The following is a 21,682-nucleotide window of genomic DNA, read 5'->3' as shown; positions in this document are numbered from 1 at the left end:
CAATCTCAATTAGAGAGTATCCCCCAGTCACTAAATCTTCATTTGGGCCCATCTCATTTGGGTCAAATTTGAAACCACCATTGGTGACCCAAAATGGGTCAGTGGGTCTGGATTCTGGGTTAATTCGTTTCATGGAGACTTTAAGCCTCTTCCGAGTTTGCAACATGTAACTTAAAATATGTATCATTGGTTTTTCGAATGAAAATGCCCCATATGCAAATGAGCAAACAAGGGCTCAGCCGAATCCTTTGTATTCATAGCCTAATTGAGTTGCTCATTAAGGCCTCAACACTAATGTCTGCTCATTAGTGCGTTATTGTAGGCCTATAGCCTATTTTGTCCATGAAAATGATAATGAATTTAAAACCACAATGACTTCAACAATAGGGTTAACATTGATTTTATATATATATGAATATTTGATAACCGGACAGACACTAAAAGGATCGATTAACTGCCAACACTGTGATTATTAAAAAGTGCAATTATGTCACGGTGTAAAGTGATAATTAACAGCGTTAATTAGGATACTGAACCAAAGCCTCGCCCCCTTGCGTCACGCCAATATACTTTTTCATGAGGTATGCAATGGTAGCGTATCAGTCGCGAGCATCAGCTGATGATTGAACACTGAATAGTTTGAACTGGCTTTTCTTTCTTGGTAATCGGTATCTTGCTTTCTACTACCTGTACATCACCTGAAATAAGACATAACACCCACTGGTTGCATACTTTTCTTTTGTATAGATCTTTTTTCGGAAGTAATTTATTTGTCAGGACGCGCTCCGGGAAGGATGGCTGCCATCAAGGCGCTTCAACAGTGGTGCAAACTTCAATGCGATGGGTACCGAGATGTGGCTATCATCAACATGACAACTTCTTTTAGGGACGGGTTGGCGTTCTGTGCGCTTATCCATAAGTACAGACCGGACCTAATGTAAGAATTATAATGACTTAAAATACAGATTTGGGTGAAGAATTGATGTTCAACGTAATGGTTAATCAGGTGCAACAAATCATCAGCAGCAGCAAACAATCAATACGTCCAAACACTTCGATGGGCATTCGCTTTTAAAGCTACAGTTAAAACTTGTAATATTTTTTGAATCATATGAATAACCGACCTCGGCGTTTTCCAAACTCGGTGACCGTTTTATTTTTGCCATAACACCACACAGCTGATTTCAAATGATCAAAGCTTGATTAGTTGATTTGAATCAGCTGAGTAATGTTAGGGCAAAAAACCAGAACGTGTAACGTTACCGAGTTTGGGAAACCTTAGCCTCCTGTCGACGTACCTTACCACAACCAAACAACATTTTAATGTTTTTGTCATGTAGTCTTCTACTTTGCGAACACATTTTGTAGCTTAGACTATAGCTTCGAATCATGATTTAGAAAAGTAATGTTCTCATGTAACGTTAGGCCTAATGTAATCCTTGTAACACTACATACAGTAGAAACGAAGCGCTATTTGCTATCATGTTCTATTTATTTAGAACTAAAGTATTCCCAGTGGCTTCCTGTCTAACAATGGTGGCGGGAATCCCCCCTCGCCAGCGTCCTTTTAGTCAGAGGATGGACAAACTTTTGGTTGCAATTTTTATTTAATTTTACCTATATTTATCTAGGCATGTTCATAAATTAGGCTAGATTAGCATAGGCAAATATTCATAAGTGAATTTTGAACTACGAGTAAGGAATCTTTGTTTTTTTTTAACCATAGTTTCATGTAGGTTTGCATGTGATCCTTTATTTTTAATCAATACGTTGCATAATGTCACATGAATGGCAATAAAATATGCCCTAGTCAAACTTCTTAGAGTTTCCAGGTTAGGTCAAACATCATTCTTGTTTAACAAGAGAACACATTCGATTTTATGTACTAAATGTCTGAAATAGAAAGAAACCTCACAGCATAACCATTCCCACAAGATTTCTTGCTGTACTAGTGGACTACAATATTATCTTTGATGAAACCTGGGTATTTTCCATGAACAGGGCAGTTACTCACCCAAATTCACGAGAATAACCTTTGATCAACCTCCCCAATGTGAATTACTAATTTCCCTGTGTTCTATATTCAGAGACTACGACTCCCTGAATAAAGAGGATGTTTTTGACAACAACAACTTGGTAAGATGTACTGTCTATTTATGCATGTAACATCAGCACAGTTGAAGGATGTACATTGACATGCCCATACTGAACTGTTTGGCCATCTTATCAGGAAGTCAGTTGGTTTGTGATTGAGGTGATTGCATTGTTAGAAATGCATCAAGTCCTTTGTAACATTCAGGCCTATTTTTATTAGTGAAGTCTCCAAAGGACTGGAATTGTGCACAAGTCAATTCATGGTTATTTTTGATATATACCTCAGAAGTGTTTCTATTGAACCGGGGCAAACACATTTTGCTTTGAAGGGTGATGTTGAATGCAACTCATGAAAAGAATGTGATGGCTCACCATAAATGTGACCTATTGCTTGTAGCATGCATAGTATGTAAACGCAGTGGCCAAATGCAGAACGTCTTTCCCAGTTGATAACTGAACATGTATTCCTAGGATTTCATGTCCCAGGCAAGGTTATTCATATACCAACTGTAGTTTGGGAAACCATCTCTGCTTGGGGTGCTATACGAGGTCTGTCCCATGTTGCTGTTTTAATGTGAGGAGAATATCATCTGCGAGTTGTACGGAACGTGTCAAGTCAGTGAGTGTTACACTGCCTAACAATTCACTTGGTAGTGACTTTGGCTAGTTACACATTTCTATTGATACTTCGACAGATGCCGACTTGACTATTAACACCTGAAGAACATCAGATACTATGTTGGACTTGGTTGTATTTAACTTGTTTTTAACTCCTTTGGAATTATTTCACCAACTGTTTTGTCGTTGTCCCCCCCCTCTCTATTTCCTTCATAGCAGGAAGTGTGTTAGGATAAGAATGAGTTAAACAGCAGCGCAGCTGGGACTTGTCCATAATTTAGTCATTCTCTCTGTGCTGGTTTCCTCTGATTTGAGGATTACAGACCTCATAGTGTTCTATGCTCTCCAGGATCTGTTGCTAAACACTAGCTGCTAGTTGTGCCGATCCCCCACAGCGTCTGTTAAGAACCTGAGTACCAGAAGAGGCTCCCTGGGTTATTCATTATGAATGAGGCTTACTGTTATCCGTGGGCCACTCGATCCGCACGATAAAGGTCCATTTACAAATGTTAGACAGTATGGTGAGACAACACTGCTTGGGGGGTTGCATAAGAAAAATGTGTTTTTAAGCCACAAAGAAGAATATCGTTTTTTTTCCTTCTCAGTTTTAGTAACGCTAGTCTATTTGACCAACCAACTAGGAAGGAATTCCCCCATGGTGGAGTCCAAACACCAATGTTGTGTAGCTACTTCTTTTTAGTATGAGGTAATCCCATACACATTGACAGTAGTCCTCTCTATTTCATGACAAGGAGGTCCCAGTCCTTCGTGTGTGTGTCAGGTTTCTCTGTGGTGGTTCTGTCACTACAGACTCAAATATGCATTTGTCTTGTCCAGACTCTGTTTCGTTACAGTACAGCAACAATGGGCAGTTACGTTTCTGTTATACAGAGAATCTCACAAATGTAGAAGTTGTTTGGCCTTTCTCCTCCTGCTCCAACGCGAACGGATATGCCGTTCTGCAAGGCTGTACTTTAACATTTTAATGAGCACATCCAGGTTGAGCCTAAACAATGCCCCGTTGTCCTTCTCCCTCCTTGTTCCCAGGGCTGAGTGTGCACAGAAAATGTGCTATTCATTATTCACCCCCTGTCCAGACCTCCCCGGCATGGGGCCACAAACAGCTGCTGGCTGGACTTCACTATTTCCTATTTCTGAAGAGACCATTTTGTCTGGCTTTTGTTTACAGTTAAATTAAGTAGCTGCTTTGTATATTAAGAAACACTCAAGAACATTGGGAAAGTGTTATTCAAATGATGTAAGATTTTTCCTTATTACCTCTGCTTTGTAAATGTAAAAAAAAGTTAACATTGTACATTTTTACAAACTGTTATGTGTTCTGCTTGCTAGGGGGAACTCCAATACACCTGACCCCTCTTGTCTCTCTATGGCTTTAGGGTTGGTTAATAAAACAAGTGTTAATTTCTAACTTCAGGCTTTCCGGGTTGCGGAGGACAAGCTGGGGATCGCTGCTCTGCTGGATGCAGAGGACATGGTGGCCCTGAGGATCCCAGACCGACTGAGCATCCTCACCTACGTCTCCCAGTACTACAACTACTTCCACGGACGCAACCCTAGTAAGACTGTCTGACTTGAGGCAGCTTTGTTACATTGGAGCACTAGCCTATATGTTGCACTAAATGCTTCCTTTCCTGGTGAGGTTTACTTAAGGTGATTGTGGGAAAAACACAGGTGTTGTGTTAAATTTGGTGAAAACATTACTTCAAACCCGTTTAGTGTAATGTGCCTGTCCTTACAATCAGTAGTATATTTAAAACTTGTCAAATGTTTGTTTTTCAAATTGTTTATGGTTATTGGTTTATAAGATGGTTTGGATATACAATTTCAGTTTCACATGCACAAAGCATCTCTACTGAGCTATTGGTTCAGGTACTGTAGACTAGAGTATTGTGGCTCAACCCTCTGATTTTCTGATGGCCAATGTTGTCTTCCAGTTGGAGGCGTGGGTGCTGTGAAAAGACCAGCAGAGGGCTCCAAGGAGGAGCCGTGTGGAAAGAAGAATCTCCCGGTGGTTGCCAAAACCATAGTGTCTAAAATGGCCATAGAGAATCGCCCACCTCCCTCCTCTCTCATGGTGAAAACCTCCCCCAAAGCAACCAGAGCTGCTGTTCAGGTTAGAGGAGTACAAATGGCTCTTTAATGTCTAATTAAAAAAATAATGGTAAAATGTTCGACAGGCATACATTTAGGGGAACTACTTTTGTATATATAGTGTACATTCAGTATGTGGACACCCCTTCAAATTAGTGGATTTGGCTATTTCAGCCACACCCATTGCTGACAGGTGTATAAATTCAAGCACACAGGCATGCAATCTCCGTAGACAAACATTGGCAGTGGAATGGCCTTACTGCAGAGCTGTGACTTTCAATGTGGCACTGTCATAAGATGCCACCTTTCCAACAAGTCAGTTTGTAAAATGTCTGCCCTGCTAGAGCTGCCCCAGAAAACTGTAAGTGCTGTTATTGTGAAGTAAAAACGTCAAGGAGCAACAATGGCTCAGCTGCGATGTGGTCAGTCACACAAGCTCACAGAACAGGACTGCCGAGTGCTGTAGCGTGTAAAAATCATCTATCCTCGGTTGTAACACTCACTATAGAGTTCCAAACTGCCTCTGGAAGCAACGTCAGCACAAGAACTATTCATAGGGAGCTTCATGAAATGGGTTTCCATGGCCGAGCAGCCACACACAAGCTTAAGATGGTAATGCCAAGCGTTGGCTAGAGTGGTGTAATGCTCGCCGCCATTGGACTCTGGAGCAGTGGAAATGCTTTCTCTGGAGTGACCAATCACGCTTCACCATTTGGCAGTCCAACGGATGAATCTGAGTTTGGCCAGGAATGCTACCTGCCCCAAAGCCTAGTGCCAACTGTAAAGTTTGGAGAAATAATGGTCTGGGGCTGTTTTTCATGGTTTGGGCTAGGCCCTTTAGTTCCACTGAAGGGAAATCTTAAAGTTGGTTTGTCAAGCTCGGTGTGGAAGAACTTGACTGGCCTGCACAGACCCCTGACCTTAACCCCATCGAACACCTTTGGGATGAATTGGGACGCCGACTGCGAGCCAGACCTCATCGTCCAACATCAGTGCCCGATCTCACTAATGCTTTTGTGGCTGAATGGAAGCAAGTTCCTGCAGCAATGTTCCAACAGGGAGTGGAAAGCCTTCCCAGAAGAGTGTAGGCTGTTATAGTAGTAAAGGGGGACCAACTACATATTAATGCCCATGATTTTTGGAATGACATGTTTGACGAGCAGGTGTCCACATACTTTTGGTCATGTAGTGTATCTAAACTCCCTTTTTCAGGACCCTGTCTTTCAAAGATAATTCGTAAAAATCAAAATAACTTGACAGTTCTTCATTGTAAATGGTTTAAACAATGTTTAATTAATGAACGTGCACCTGTGGAACGGTAGTTATGACAATAACAGCTTAAGGTCACAGTTATGAAAACTTAGGGCTTTTTAGTGTTCTTTCTACTGACTCTGAAATGCACCAAAAGAAAGATGCCCAGGGTCTCTGCTCATTTGCGTGAACGTGCCTTAGGCATGCTGCAAGGAGGCATGAGGACTGCAGATGTGGCCAGGGCAATAAATTGCTATGTCCGTACTGTGAGACGCCTAAGACAAGACGGACAGCCCATCGTCCTCGCAGTGGAAGACCACGTGTAACAACACCTGCACAGGATCTGTACATCTGAACATCACACCTGCGGGATAGGTACAGGATGGCAACAACAACTGCCTGAGTTACACCAGAAACGCACAATCCCACCATCAGTGCTCAGACTGTCTGCAGTAGGCTGAGAGGCTGGACTGAGGGCTTGTAGGCCTGTTGTAAGGCAGGTCCTCACCAGACATCAACGGCAACAACGTCGCCTATGGGCACAAACCCACCATCGCTGGACCAGACAAGACTGGCAAAAAGTGCTCTTCGCTGACGAGTCGCGGTTTGGTCTCACCAGGGGTGATGGTCAGATTTGCGTTTCTTGTCGACGGAATGAGCGTTAAACCAAGGCCTGTACTCTGGAGAGGGATCGATTTGGAGATGGAGGGTCTGTCATGGTCTGGGGCGGTGTGCCACAGCATCATCGGACTGAACTTGTCATTGCAGGCAAATTCAATGCTGTGTGTTACAGGGAAGACATACTCCTCCCTCTTGTGGTACCCTTCCTGCAGGCTCATCCTGACATGACACTCCAGCATGACAATGCCACCCGCCATAATGCTTGTTCTGTGCGTGATTTCCTGCAAGACAGGAATGTCAGTGTTCTGCCATGGCCAGTGAAGAGCCTGAATCTCAATCCCATTGAGCACGTCTGGGACCTGTTGGATCGGAGGGTTAGGGCCATTTCCCCCCAGAAATGTCCGGGAACTTGCAGGTGCCTTGGAAGTGTTGGGTTACATCTCACAGCAAGAACTGGCATATCTGGTGTAGTCTGAGGAGGAGATGCACTGCAGTAATTAATGCAGCTGGTGGCTACGCCAGATACTGACTGTTTTGATTTTGATCCCCCAGTTTGTTCAGGGACACATTATTCCATTTCTGTTAGTCACATGTCTGGAACTTGTTCAGTTTATGTCTCAGTTGTTGAATCTTATGTTCATACAAATATTTACACATGTTAAGTTTGCTGAAAATAAACGCAGTTGACAGTGAGAGGACGTTTTTTTTTTTTTTTCTTTTTTGCTGAGTTTACATGACAAACACTTTTTTTATTTTATTTTTTTATTTTTCCTCTCTCCTTCACAGAAGCCTGAAGTTTTGGTGGAGAGCTCCAATAAGACGGGCACTCTGAGCAGTAAATGTGTTGTGTGCAAATGCCACGTTCATCTGGTCCAACGGCACTTCATCGAGGGGAAGCTTTACCACAGGAGCTGCTTCACGTAAATGTCCACTTTTAAAATAGATAGCAGCTCCATCATTATGGTTAAAATGTGTTGATACCTTTGTTGCACCTTTCACTAGGTGCAGTGAATGCTCCATCGTCCTCCTGGCTGGGGCCTATAAACCAGGGAAGGAGCCAGGTATCTTCATCTGTAACAATGACCAGAACACTAAGAATGGCTGCAACAAGCCTCCCTCTGGGGTTGTCATCCAAACCGGATGCCCAAGCGCCAATGTTGAATCCAGAAGTGACACCAGCAGAGTCCAGTCTGTCTCCCGCTCCACCTCTGTACCTTCGATCCCCATCAAGGTGGTCTTGCAGCCTGTGGAGACCACCACCCCAGCTCCCCAACCCTGGACCAGCTCGGCCCAGAGAACCCAGGCAGCACGGCAGAGGTTCTTCCAGTCATCTACCTCAGCCCCAGAGGGCCCCTCCAGCAGCCAGAAGCCCCCAGCCCCCTCAGGACTGCCGAGGGTACCCCTGAGTCCTGAGGAAGAGAAGAACCGAGCCAGGGCTGTCATTACCCAGAAACTAGTTGAAGCGAACTGCAACAACAATAACACCAGATACTTTGTTATCCGACCAGCAGAAAGGAGGTGAGAAAAGGCCTTTGGGTTTACCTACAGGCTTTTAGTGTTGTTCCAGTGTGCACAGCCACAGTTCCTATCATTTTGTGGATGTCAGCTAATACTAAATGTACATTTCCAAACCTAATGGTGATGGTATTGCTTCCCAGGTTTGGAGACGTGCTTAGTTCAGCTGACCTCCCCAGCTGGAAGCAGGCTAAATGTGGGCCAGGCACAGCAGGACAACTCTTCACCAGCCCCACAAGCAATAAGGAATTGCTTAACACTGTCAACAAAGCCAGCGTCAGACCAACAACTGTATCCTCCACCACCAAAGGCAAGCTTTTTCAATTCCACTTAATTTTCAGTACTTTTTTTTATCATGATCATGTTTTTACAATGGGTCATAGGGGAAACTTCAAAAGCTGGAACGCTTTCGATTACCTTGTTAATACAAGGGTGTAGCCGAGAACAGCATTTCCATACAGTTTAACAAAAGTCTGTTTTTAAGTGCATGAAAATAAGATGCGCTGCTAGTGCATTAGCAGTCTTCACTAACAGCCATTTTTAATTTGGTCATCCCAGCTTGTTTAGCCCTTTATTTTAAATGTAAAAAAAAAAAAATGTACATTGAATTTGATAATGAGCTTGAATCATCCACTCTCCTTTGAAAATGTATTTCTCTTTGGCAGTAAGTGCAGGCTGTGCAGAGGCTCCTGTTAACTGGCGATCAAAGCTCAAGCCTGTTAAAAATGGACCAGGACTGAAGTAAGTCTGGACAGCTCATCAGTTATCTGTTAATCAACCACTTTCTCTTTCTAATCCTGTACATCCACGCAAATGGAAGGCGGGTATGGTCACCCGGGTGAGAGATTAAATTATATATCTGATCTGGAGAGCTAACCAGTTGGGCATCTCATGTATCCACTCCTCCAGCCTCCAGATTCATCCTGCCTCGCCTTGCTCTGTTATGGCTGATTGGCTGAAATTGCTGCCACTCTCCTCCCCCATCCTCACAAGTCCCAAGGAGTGCTATGCCTGAAATGAACCCTAGTGCAACACTAACTAGCTTCCCAGAGTTCCCTCTGACCCCCTCCACTGTTTTTTCACCTCCATTATTTCTAAATATTTAAGGTGAGGCTGAATGTTCTGTTTGTACTTACTGTATGTTCAATCCAAAATGGTTGATTTCAGGGGAAAGTCCAATATTTTCCTGTTCCTTACATGCACCCTCTTTCCCCAGCACCTCTGACTCTAAGGACCAAGCGATCATTGTTGAGCAACCCAAACCTGAAGCCATCTCGAAGTCTTTTGCTACTAGTATCATCGTCAACATCAGCTCTACCTCTCCTCCGATTCCCCCAGCAGCCTTCAACCCTCCTCCACCTGTCTCTGTGTCTCACAGAGCTCCGTCTCCCAAGCAGCCCCGTTGCGGCTCTGGAGGCTTGGGTACATGCTTTTTATTATCCTCTAAAGTTGGCAGAGTAGTGATTAGTGTCTCATAAGTGATTGAGTAAACATTTTCGATGACTTGTTGGGATTTTAAATTATCGCGCCTCACCTTCTAGGTACTAAAAATGGGAATTATTCTACTCTGTTGTCCACTCCTCCCCTGGTTCCTGTCTGGCACAGGGTTCCCACTCCCAATAAGCCTCACCTCAGCTCTTCGGGATCGGGTAAAGACAAGAACTCCATTCAGTGATTGCATCGCAACAATGTATTTGGAGTCTATATATTGCAGTTTATTAATCGGTTACATTCTGTTTGATTTTTTTTTTTTAGGCTCAACGGATGGCGATTATTCTCCCCCTATGTCTCCTAAACGGCCTCGCCATGGCTCCACCGGTTAGACGGAGCCTTCACTTTCTATTACCAGACATTGTCTCAACCATTGATGTTTGAATCTTTTTTTTGTTATGTCTTAGCCTGTTTATTTTCAGAAGTTAAGTCTTATGTGACAATGGCTCCCTGAGTGTCAGCCATTAAATATGTAATAAAATAGGATTATCTACCTCTTAGGCTCCAAAAATGGAAAGTATTTGTCACCCACAAACACCTCTCAGTCTGAAACGAGGTCCCCCTCGGTAAGTTGTCAGTTTTGTCTCCTACTTAAATAGTGGCATGTTACTAGAGGCAATAACTATCCTATGTGACAATATGTAATATTCTTATGAAAATCAGGTTATAGTTAAATCATTACACAGGATTAGCAATTGGTGGTGACACAATGGGGTTTTTCTTTGTTTTGTTCAATGCAAGTCCCATCACATCCCCATGGACCAGATAGTGAAGGAGCTGCGTGAGATTGAAGACAGCCTGGGCGACTTGGAGAGGAAGGGAGTGGAGATGGAGAAGAGGCTTCGCAGCTGTGAGGAAGGTACTTTCCAAGGGACTTCCCTTTACTCCCAGTGTCTCTCCTTCCTTTGTTGATGTTGACTAATAGCGATTGTTCATTTGCCAAAGCAAGTGGGGGAGAGGTCCTCTGCATACACTTTCTCCCTTTGACGTTTTAGTTAAGTTATTGGTTTTGGCATTTGTCTGGCTTTTGAAGGACTTAACTGTGTGCAGAATCGCTTGTCGTTTATGTTAAAGAACACGGACCATGTTTCAACCCTAACTGGATCTTTTTTCAGGACAAGATTTTGAAGGACATGGGAGAATCTCAATTGCGTACTCCTCGCCTCAACCATTGGATGAGGAAGCCCTTCTCCTCCAATGGGTTTTGAGAAGGGGAGAGGATGCGAGGAGTATGCAATTGAGATTCTCCCCCTCTATCAAAGTTTATTTCCAAGTTAACTTCCAAATAGACCAACCAGCCTTTATGATTAGATATTTCTTAATGTACTTCAATTGAAATGGCCCAGTCCCTCCACTTCTCAGTTTTGAGTTGTGCTCTGATGGTGAGCATGTTATCCCTGCTAGCCCACCTGGGACTCTACACAGGAATCCAAACCCACACAGCCTGGAGGGGAGAGGTGACTGCCGAACAGGTTCCATTTCCCTCCTCCACGGCCCAATGAGGCGAGAGGCGGGCATTGTCCGCATGGGAGCGCCTTCTCCCTCTCTGATACTATCCATCCCCCTTGAGTGATAGCGAGGTGGTGGTGAAGAGCTGACCAGCCCCAGAGACTGGCTGTGGCTGCAGACAGAGCAGGAGCAGTAGGGGGGCCTGATTGCTCTGCTCAAGGTCACCATCTGGGCACGGTTATATTAATATTATTATCTGGTTCACTGCTTTACTCCCTCCCTCACTCCTTACATGCTCCTGTCTGTCCTGCTGATAGGAGGCAGGGGGAGTTAATGGGACTCTTCTCTCTGTCCCAGGCCAATTTGTACTATTGGTTGTGGCTGGTGTGTTTGTATACCCACAGCCCTTAGGCACTGGCAAAGGCTCAATGTGCATGTTGGACTGGAACAATGTGATTCATTTTGTTCATAAGTCTTGCACAAATAAATGTCATTTATTTTATGTATTGCCAATGAACTTCCTTGACACTGGCCTTTTGCAGAGGGTGAGGGGGACATTTTGATGGACCCTCTGATGGTTGACTGGTTCAACCTGATCCGAAAGAAGCAGACCTACATTAGGAGGGAGTCGGAGCTTGTGTACATGTGAGTACTTGTCAAGTTAAATGTTACCCAAATGTATATGCACCATTTTGGAATTACAATGGTTTAAACATCACTTATTGCATTTGTCAGAGCTAAGACTCAAGACCTGGAGGAGCAGCAGCCTGGAGTGGAGGGTGAGCTGCGTAGACTGTTGGAGAAACCAGGTAGGAGGCACAATGTTCACACAGCAACTCAACTGTTTACTTTACAATCCCCTAACAGATCAGCAGCTACCGTTTTGTAGTGCCCTTATGTCTAACACAGGTCGTCTTATCCCTGGTGTCACAGATCATCTGAAGTCTACAGAGGAGCGTCGGCGAGAGAACAGGCTGATGGAGAGGTTGATGGAGATTGTGAACGGTAGAAACGCCATTGTAGAAGGACTGGATGAAGACAGGCTCAGGTAGGGAAGTAGTGCAACTTTATTGCTTGTACAATTTCAGTTGACCTTTTTTAAAATGTGAGGAGCATTTGAGTATCTGCACTGGTCTCAAGCAGTGACTGGAATGTCACTGAGGTCAAGCTGGATGTGTAACTTGAAAAACCTAAACATGTTCTCCATTTTTAGGGAAGACAAAGAGGATCAGCAGTTGAATGAAATGATGCAGACTCTTGGTGAGTATTTAAAATGCCCCTGTCTTTAAACCCTGGGATGTTCCTTGCTTAATGTCTTTTCCTCTCTTTGTTCTGGTGGACAGGACTTAAACAATCCAAAATCAAGAGGAAGTCTTCCTTCAAAATGCTGTTCAGACAAAAAAGTAGTAAAAAGGTCACTGTGAGGGATCCAGGGACTGCGTTTTGATCTGCTCTGGGGGGTTGAGGTATGCGTTTTCCCATGTCTGGATTGTTTTTAATTGGGTTTATATTTTCAAGTGATACGGAGTGTGTGCACCAACTTTTGTTCATGGCGGTATTGGAACTCGGCTAATAAGTAACAAGATTGTATGTTGCTGAGTCTAAAAGATCTTAAGGTCCAAGACCAACTTCTTTTTTTTCCCCAGCAACATATCACATCAAGTTGGTGTTTTGTCACAAAGGTTTGTTTAGAAATGTTTTTTGTTTGAGAAGACTCCAGGCTTTCACTCTTCATTTAGTGTTGTTCTTGAGATGGGTCTCATGACACTTGACTGATCATAATGTGATGTTTTGTTCCTTGTGAGTTATGGTGTATATCTAAGAGAACACAATTTAGCTCATGGTTTGCTTAACTTTGTTAGTTTTTTTCCCCCCACAGTCTAGGTTTGGATTGTTGTGAAGAGGTGTTCAAGAGTCACTGTTAGAATGAGTCCAATGCAAAATAATGTAACAGGTATTGTTGCACCAGATAATGGTGAAGGAGAATCCATATCACTGTTAAGTTGTTAGTATCAAAAGAAGAGCTTGCCTTTGAGTGACGTTTTTGCTCCAGGATGTCTATTTTAATACCAATGTCTTTTATTTTACTTCCAAAAAGTATGTCATTACAAAGAAACATCGAGTAACATTTCTAGTGGAATCTGTCTGTAGACCAGTGAAGTGGTGAGCAGCGTGTTCTACGCTACCTCATTTTTAAAGGCTGTAATTCTCCTGTCGTGCTGTAGGTGGCACCATGGTTTTACCGTATACGTACCGGGCAGGAACCTGAATCCAATTCACCACAGTACACAGTTAATTTATTTGCAAATTTTATACATGCTGCAAAAAGTTCCAACTCTGCTGATGCAATAACATTGTGAAAGCTTACGTAGAACAGTAGCTTATAAACTAATGGTTGTATTGAGCTTTTAATCTTAAACCTGTTTTAATTAAACATATATTAGTATAGAATTATCTACTGAAGCATTGTTTATGCCTGGTCCATTATTGCAATGTTTTAAGTAAACATTGTTGTCTTTTGGAGTCATCTGTGAAAATGCTGTTTGAGGTATGCACAGGTCCCAATGTCTGACTTTTTAAAATTTGGAAGGAATGTTAAATTAATGTGTTTTTTATTTTTTATTGAAATGAGTTGGCTGTCCAATAAATAATTTGAGCATACTTGGTTTTGAAAGCACTCATATCTAACTTAAGGTCTTGTAGAATTTAACTGTAGGCCTTTTTTATTTTACTTTAAGCAATTATTGGCCATGATATTTTATAGTTTCAATTAACATGTTCCTTGATAAACTGTAGGGGATGTATTTTCAATATAATTTGAATTCTTCACATGTGAGACTGTTCAGTTCCTAATGAGAAATCTAAACCGATCCTTGAGTTCTATCTCATAGAAGCACAAAGTTACAGACCACAGTCCTCATCCAACATGTTTTGGTTCTGGACCAGCTATGCCGGGGCCCTACTTAAGCTCAGAAGTGATCATTCAGAGCTATGTACTTTTCTGCATTTAATATGGGTTTTAGGGACGGCATCAAGATGATTTTGTTCACGTCAATATATTTGCAGCTACTTATAAATGATATATCCCCAATTGAAGATGCATGAAATTGTGATCACAAACTTGGAACGGCATCTTTCTAGCTGAGAGGAGCTGGGGTGATATTGGTGCAGTACGCCATGTGTGATGTAGGTGACAGTCAAGACAGAATACGCGTGATCGAGGTAATTAAAGCTTTGCGCCCCATCTACTGCAAATGCTTGCGCTTCTGCAATTAAGAATCAAAGGCGAGGGCTTAGTGTCAGGGGGGTGTCTAATACATGGTTTTAACAGGAATGGGACCTGATTTGCCAGGCTCCTAGCGACAAGCATTAACAACGGCCTCAAATTAGAGGGCCATTAATATTCATAAGTAAAACAATTCGTCCTGTGAATGTGCTGAAATGAAATCCTCTGAGGTGAGCTCTTGTGTCCGCGCTGTCCATCAAAATATGCCATTACTGATGGAGTGGTTAATCTTTATGAAAGGGTGGCAATAATGTGTTGTACTGGCTCTGACAAAATACACGTTATCTTGACTTATTCAGGGTTTTACGTTCAATTCGTTTAAATTATTTGTTACAAGGACTTGTGCCGTACTCTACATTGTATTGCATCCTTACGCATGTTTTACAATGAAATCCACTACCCATCTATAGTGTAATTTATATTTGATAGTTTTAGCCATAATTGCTATAGTAACAAGACACCAGTAAGCATTTTTGAGGGCATATGGGTTAACCCCTCTGTATAAAATGTGTGTGTGCGCATGTTGTACTCATTCAGTCTGCCACTAGCCTGTAATTATGATCCTCGAGGTAATTTTATCAGGCTCATTAGCTCTGATGAGTAAACGAGAAGCGTGCCTCTAATTTATTGGCCATCCAGGCTGGAGACTTAATTCTCATCAGAGATCTTAATATTTGTACAGGGAGACGGACATGTTCTATGAGTTGCTAGGCTGTAAGACCAACACTAAGTGAAAGGGAAAGACTTTATGACTTATAAATCATACAGTAGTTACAACACTTTTAGTGGACTAACACACTAGACACAATTGAGCATGTGCTAAAAGTTGTCATTAGATGTGCTAAAACCAGGGTCTAACCCGCATCACATTCATTTCATCTTAAAGCATTATTTCAAATGAAAGTTGTTTGTCTAGTCATTTGATTGTAAATGGATGTGTAAAATTAGTTTCTCAATATGGCAAACCAGAATCGCATTGTTTTGTTCACAGCTTTACTTCAATGGAGTAATTTTTTTTATTTTTTTTATTTTTTTAGTGACGATACTTTTTCTGTGTCAGAACGTTTTGAGAGAGCCGAGGTAAATACGCTCACAATTCCAGTGTGTAGAAATTTGCATTGAGGAGAAATTATGTATGCTGGCTAGTGGAAATTAAATATATAAAGTACATGACTGGTAGATTTGACAAGTGCAGCTTTCATCCATCTCAAATGAATAATTTTCACTTCCCTTAAACATCCCTAATCCAACCATGTTATCAGTGGGCATGCAGGATTCTGCCTGACTTTCTGCTCAATGCCACAGCAACTTTTAACTTAACAGAGATTCTGCAATGCAGTTGCTTTACCACAAGGTCTTATAACTCTCACACTTATCCTTTTCCTGCTGGTTTTGTGGATCAGTAAAATTCCCCTCACAACACAATACATAACATAAGTCTTAATAGATGCCAGAATGTCTCACTCTCCTCAGACTATGGGCTGGCTCGGTGGATGACTGACTTCACTGTATTTTACCTGTGATTCACATTTGGCTGAAAACCAAGAGAGGATGGTCTCCAAAGAAACCTAGGAACAGAATCTGGCCTTTGGTCCTTTTTGATATCAGAAAGTGTGCTAATCATAAGTGAGATGCCACTGTGGACATATTTGGCATTTCAGATGTTCAGTAAAGGGATGTGTTAAGTGATTTAATGTTGAATTCCAGTCTGCTATGCAAGAACAGTTTGGTTGGTGTAATATTTTAGTAATACCCCCATATGAAGACAGTGACGTCTTCTCCACAATATTTAATTTCTTTGAAATATGCCGGTGTATTCCATTATCTAAAGACTATGATAAACAATTCAATGAGTAATTGCTGTTTACATTGCATAAGTCCTGTTTGATACCCTCTAATATGAAGGGTTATGGTGCCGTCTACCTTTTTTCAATATCCACTTTCACAGAACCCCTCAGTTTGCGATAAGAATATTAACCTCATCAATTTCAGGTAACTTTCAACGCTTTACCATCTTGTCTTAAAGACCTACATGTTAGCAGGAGTCTCAGCCCTGGCATTTAGTGACATTTTAAGCCTTTTAACAGAATCCAGACAGGGATTTGCAGTTTCCTCCTAAGGAAAATAATTTTTTCAGAAATTGTGGGCAGGGCGATTTAAGTAAAACAAACATGTAGTATAAATAGAAGTCTTGTAAATGATATTTGTATTATGTTGCTACAGTAATTATTGCTGTCAGGCAATTACTTAATTTGGTAATAGTTATTTTCCACTGCCTTTTCCATCAATCATTCCTTTCATGTCCATGCCTCTAAGGTCAGAGGTCAATGCAACATCAACAGTGTTTCTGTGTAACTGAGCAGTCTTTACAGTATGGTACCATATGTTCCCTTCAGACTCCTGGTTATGTTCTGGACAGTGGTCCAATTGTGGACAGTGCAATGGGGGAAGTTCACCTTGCTTTCAAACAAAAAACACACTTCTCACTCAATACTGTTTAAAACATAACGGATATATAGTTGTTCGTTTCTCAGACAGCCTATGAGTGACACAGTTTAGAACACACGCTCCTGAGTTTCGCATAAGTCTGTGGAGTGTCTCTGCTTGGGTGTGTGACTGCTGCTGTGTAGTGGAGAGACTGGGCTCTGTTCTCTCTCTCTGTGGGCAGACTGCTTTGATGCAATGCCTGTCTTATCTCTCGCTTGGCAAGGTTAATGAAGTGGTGGCGTTTTCGGAAGGAAGTCGGAATGGGATGAGTAGCAAAGACCAGAGGAAGCTCCGAGATGAAACGTACAACTCTGAGCGGCTATAAGTGGCAATTTTGGTGAATTACTTAGACAATAAGAGGGAGGTTGTCATCCTCTTAAACACAACGGAAGTGGGTATCAGCGAATGGTCGATTGGATCTATTTAAGCCCAGTTCATGTGGAATTACATTAGCATTTAGGCTCTGGTTGTAATATGATCTGTCACATCTCCCATATAAGCCCATGTTGGTGTTGCCATGTGGCGTTTTAGTAAAGGTAGTTGTATTCAACTTGCACTGTAGTGCTAAGCAAGTGTAACAGAGTTGCTTTGAGACACTAAGTTTGACTGCCCCCCCTGAAAAGAAACCTTTGCTACATATTAAGACAGGCTTTGGACCCGTTTCCATATGACATTGTCTCGGCTTAGGTACATTTGAAACCTCATTATGGTTTGTCAGGTGCACCAGGTCCCACTTAACTAAAGGGATGGCTCATTTTATTTACGAAACCTCACTTGGAGCCTGGCTCTTGGGTGCAGCTTAAACAAAGGCCAACAATGGCACCCTAATACGACTACAATAACAGGTGATGTACTGCTAATGCTTTGTAGCCCTCAGCTTTTTGGTTTTTAATATTCCAATTTCCTTTTGCATCTATAACAGCTAATAGGTAAACAGGAATGAATCAGAGAAATGAAGCAGGTCTACATGCCAATGAATTAGCATATAGATGAGTTCATCCTATACAAATAGTGCTCTTTTACCCAGACCTCCCTGCGCTGTGCAAGAGATCATACAGGATATGTAAAGTATGCAAGGAGAAAATGTAAATTAATCCATTTCAACCTAATAAGAAAATTATTTTTATGTTTAACCCTCATGCTCCATTGTCCAGAATTATTGCGAGTGCAGTGAAATCATTCCCAGATTCAACTTAATTGTTTCAACGGGAACACACCGACACTGACGCATAGCGGACGTAAAGTAGCTGTGCATATCAAGTAGTCTGAGCATTCTAATCATGAATATGTGATGGACTGGAAATGTTTTACATGATCACATGTTATTTTACAGAACTTTCATGAAAGGAGCATTATTGACCATAACGTTTTGTATTTCACCCTCATAATTGTAAACCCCGTAAATAAACCCAGTCGTCATGAATCACAGCTATGTATTACGTAGCTCTTGTTAATATGCTAAAAGAAGCTTATCGAATTGGGTCAGCTAATTAAGCAATTAGCTTATTGCAGATCTGTGGTGACACTGTACTAATCTTTGATATTGTGAGCACAGATATGCCCAAAACTGAGAGGAAGACATGGCTCTCTCTCTGTCGGGCTTGGCTCTCTTCTCCTTTCCTCTCACTCACAGGATAATGTTTGAAGTCAGTCTTCTTCTGAAAGTAGATATTGAGGATGTCTGTGTTCACTAATACTCCCATTTCTCATGCAAATCCCTGGAATTGAATAGGTTGTTTATTGTCTGGTTGTTTAATATATCGAGACATTTATGCACTTGTTGTCGACGTGTTTGCTCTCTGCGTTTGTAGCTGTGTTAACACACGTGAAATCCCCGACAGATTAGACTTTGATAGGGTAAAAGCCATGATGAACGTCTGTGGCTTTAGTTGAGCCTCTTCACATGGCTTTTTACCAGCCGTCTGATGCTGGTACACTTTAGCATGACTTTGGAGCATTAAACCCAAACTATGTTGTATGGTTATTGTACGCTTTCATTTATCTAACATGTTGAGGATATGCATGAAAGAGAGCCTGCTTTGGGCCCATTAGAAAAAGCTGTTGACTCTCCATCACACTATAACACTGCATTATGCGCTGTAAGGTTGAGTGCAGTGCAGTGCAGTCTTTGCCCCCGGGCTATACTTAACCTAGGGCAGTAATTAGCCCAGGGCTAACATGTTTGATGTCAGCTCTTATTAAAGGAACTTGCGACAGCAGTTCCACTTTAAATAATGTACAACTTAATTCTGACTTAAGTTATTTGGAATGCTTCTCCTCTTACACCGGTTGAAGCTAGAAACTCCATTCAAACTTTAAAACGTGCAGACTGGTCTGCAATAGGTTTCTTGTAAAATAAGAATTTTGTCCTCCTAAAAAGACTTTAATTGGATTTCTTCAACATTCTAAAGCTCCCATTGTTAACTCCCATGACTTCCAACCTTTTATTTACTGTTAACAATGTCACTTTTGACACAAATCAGCTATGACCACTTTCCCAACAACTCAGTCAAAAACTTAGTTTGCTTCTCTGCTAGTCAAATCTGAAATCAGAACAGCTATCTTCTACCAATCACATTATACAGCTGATTTAGTAACCAAATCAACTACATTTTCTATAAACTTCGACAAACTTAGTGGGTATGAAATCTTGGTCTGTTTCCATGCTATTCAAATGTGAAATCAGAACAGAAATAACCAATCATCTACCAATCAAGAGGTACAGCTGTTTTAATAACTACATCAGCTACTTTCATTAAGCTAACTTCCCACTGTTAAATTAACTGCAATGGGCCTTTCACATTTTTTAATAATTATAGCACTGGGGGAACACATTCCAAGACAGATTATGCCCCACAGCTCACTCCAACCCACTAAATTAACCCACTCTAACAACCTAACACAGGAAGGCGGTGTCAGAGGATGGCCTGAAAGATTGCCAGAGACTCCAGCCACCCCAGCCATGGACTGTTCTCTCTGCCACCCTCCAGCAGGCGATACCTTAGCACCGAGACTCAAACCAACAGACTCCGAGACAGCTTCTATCCCAAGCAATAAGACTCTTGAACAGCTGACAATGACTGCCCACCCTCATCCACAGACTATCTGCACTGACTCTATGCACACACTCTGGTCTCTACCCACATGTCACACCACCTACACTGACACTCTTGCGTGCACACTCTCTCAACATGTACACACATTCACGTCACCATTCACACACCCATCAACCACTAACACTGCTGCTATATTAATGACTGTTTTTGGGCCATGGGCCACACCCTCTCATGCCAAGCCAATTGGCAAAATGGTGGCACTATAACAAGCGATTGAAAAGCTTTTAAAGGCCACACCCCTCACCCTGTTTGCGCTAGAAATGTGGTATGCAGATCCCTCTCCTCACATGAAACAAATTTGCCTCAAGGACCCATAAAGTCTGCCATGATGGATTTTCCGGCATTTAGAATTTTATTGAAAAACGACGCTACTCTTCTGGCGGGGATTGACCGATCTGCACTAAACTTGATATCTGGCCTCTATGGACCAAGGTATGTCAAACAACATGGCCGCTACTGACCAATAAACATTCACTCGGGCGTGGTCTGGCACATAAGTCAGTCACGGATATTTGTATTTTAGCACATCTTGGTACACGCGTTGCAAACACTGTCAAGACTCAACATATGCGGGTACCTTCATATCGACTACACATTGACGCTATAACAGGCACATTTTTGTATCTCTTCATCTGACTCAATGATGAAATTTGGCGCACATGCTCAAGGATATGAGTCTAGCTAACCTGTATAGTAGGGTTGAGTTTGGCCACATTGTGGCGCTGTTGGACAGGAAAAAACATTCGTGCAAGCCATCGGCTCATAGCGGCCATATTGTTTTAGCTAGAGTCTTAGAATATATTTGAAGATGTGCATCCGTAGATGCTGTATTCCAAATTAGGTGCCGATCGGTCCAGCGGTTCTGGAGAAGACGTTTAAAGAAGTCAACATCATTAAAAATGGTCAAATACATCAAAGCATATTATATTGCATGAGCAGTTTGATTTTGAGTCTGATTTGGCAAGCATGGTAAATATTACAAAAGTAGCTCATCCTAAGGCAATGTGTAAAATGGTGGCACAGTGGGCACACAGCTGAACCCCGGCAATGATGCTTCCTGATGGGCAGCCCCCAGGTGGTGAGGGTAGGCAAAAACACATCTGCCATGCTGACCCTAAACACGGGGCCCCTCAGGGGTACTTGCTTAATTCCCTCCTGTAATCCCTGCACACGACTCCAACACCTTCATAAAGTTTGCTGACAACACAACGGTGTTAGGCCTGATCACCGATGACGATGAAACTGCCTAGAGGGAGGAGGTCCGAGACCTGGCAGTGTGGTGCCAGGACAACAACCTCTCCCTCAATGTCAGCAAGACAAAGGAGCTGATTGTGGACTACAGGAACCGGAGGGCTGAGCACACCCCCATCCACATCGATGGGGCTGTATTGGAGCGTGTTGAGAGCTTCAAGTTCCTCGGTGTCCACATCATTAAGGAATTGTCATGGTCCACACACACCAACACAGTCGTAAATAGGGCACGACAACGCCTCTTCCCTTTCAGGAGGTTGAAAAGATTTGGCATGGGCCCTCAGATCCTCAAAGTTCTACAGCTGCACCATTGAGAGCATATTGACTGGCTGCATCACGTTTGGTATGGCAACTGCTTGGCATCCGACCGCAAGGCGCTACAGAGGGTAGT

The 21,682-nt window shown here is 42.4% G+C and overlaps 1 protein-coding gene across 1 annotated transcript; it reads left to right on the top strand.

The window, feature by feature from the left end:
- Window positions 1-569: 569 nt before the first annotated feature.
- Window positions 570-13,812, top strand: LOC106607233 (MICAL-like protein 2). The gene is made up of 18 exons (XM_082976607.1): window positions 570-937; window positions 2,088-2,136; window positions 4,148-4,289; window positions 4,668-4,846; window positions 7,483-7,616; window positions 7,699-8,214; window positions 8,355-8,521; window positions 8,877-8,952; window positions 9,428-9,633; window positions 9,753-9,860; window positions 9,967-10,029; window positions 10,204-10,268; window positions 10,444-10,561; window positions 11,694-11,796; window positions 11,887-11,960; window positions 12,085-12,199; window positions 12,365-12,411; window positions 12,495-13,812. Exons 1-18 carry the CDS (start codon window positions 795-797, stop codon window positions 12,596-12,598), a joined length of 2,409 nt encoding a protein of 802 aa, XP_082832733.1. The 5' UTR covers window positions 570-794; the 3' UTR covers window positions 12,599-13,812.
- Window positions 13,813-21,682: the final 7,870 nt, after the last annotated feature.

The sequence above is a fragment of the Salmo salar genome, chromosome 06 (genome assembly GCF_965601325.2).
Source record: "Salmo salar chromosome 06, fSalSal1, whole genome shotgun sequence".
Lineage (NCBI taxonomy): Eukaryota > Metazoa > Chordata > Actinopteri > Salmoniformes > Salmonidae > Salmo > Salmo salar.
The sequence above is the reverse complement of the archived record's forward strand: the minus strand, read 5'-3'. Positions and strand labels throughout refer to the sequence as shown.

Excerpts from the sequence above, each read along its gene's own strand:
- LOC106607233 (XM_082976607.1), top strand. The coding sequence starts at position 795 with ATGGCTGCCATCAAGGCGCTTCAACAGTGGTGCAAACTTCAATGCGAT. Across the intron at positions 938-2,087 it reads AAGTACAGACCGGACCTAAT|AGACTACGACTCCCTGAATA; the intron begins GTAAGAATTATA and ends TTCTATATTCAG. Across the intron at positions 10,269-10,443 it reads CTGAAACGAGGTCCCCCTCG|TCCCATCACATCCCCATGGA; the intron begins GTAAGTTGTCAG and ends GTTCAATGCAAG.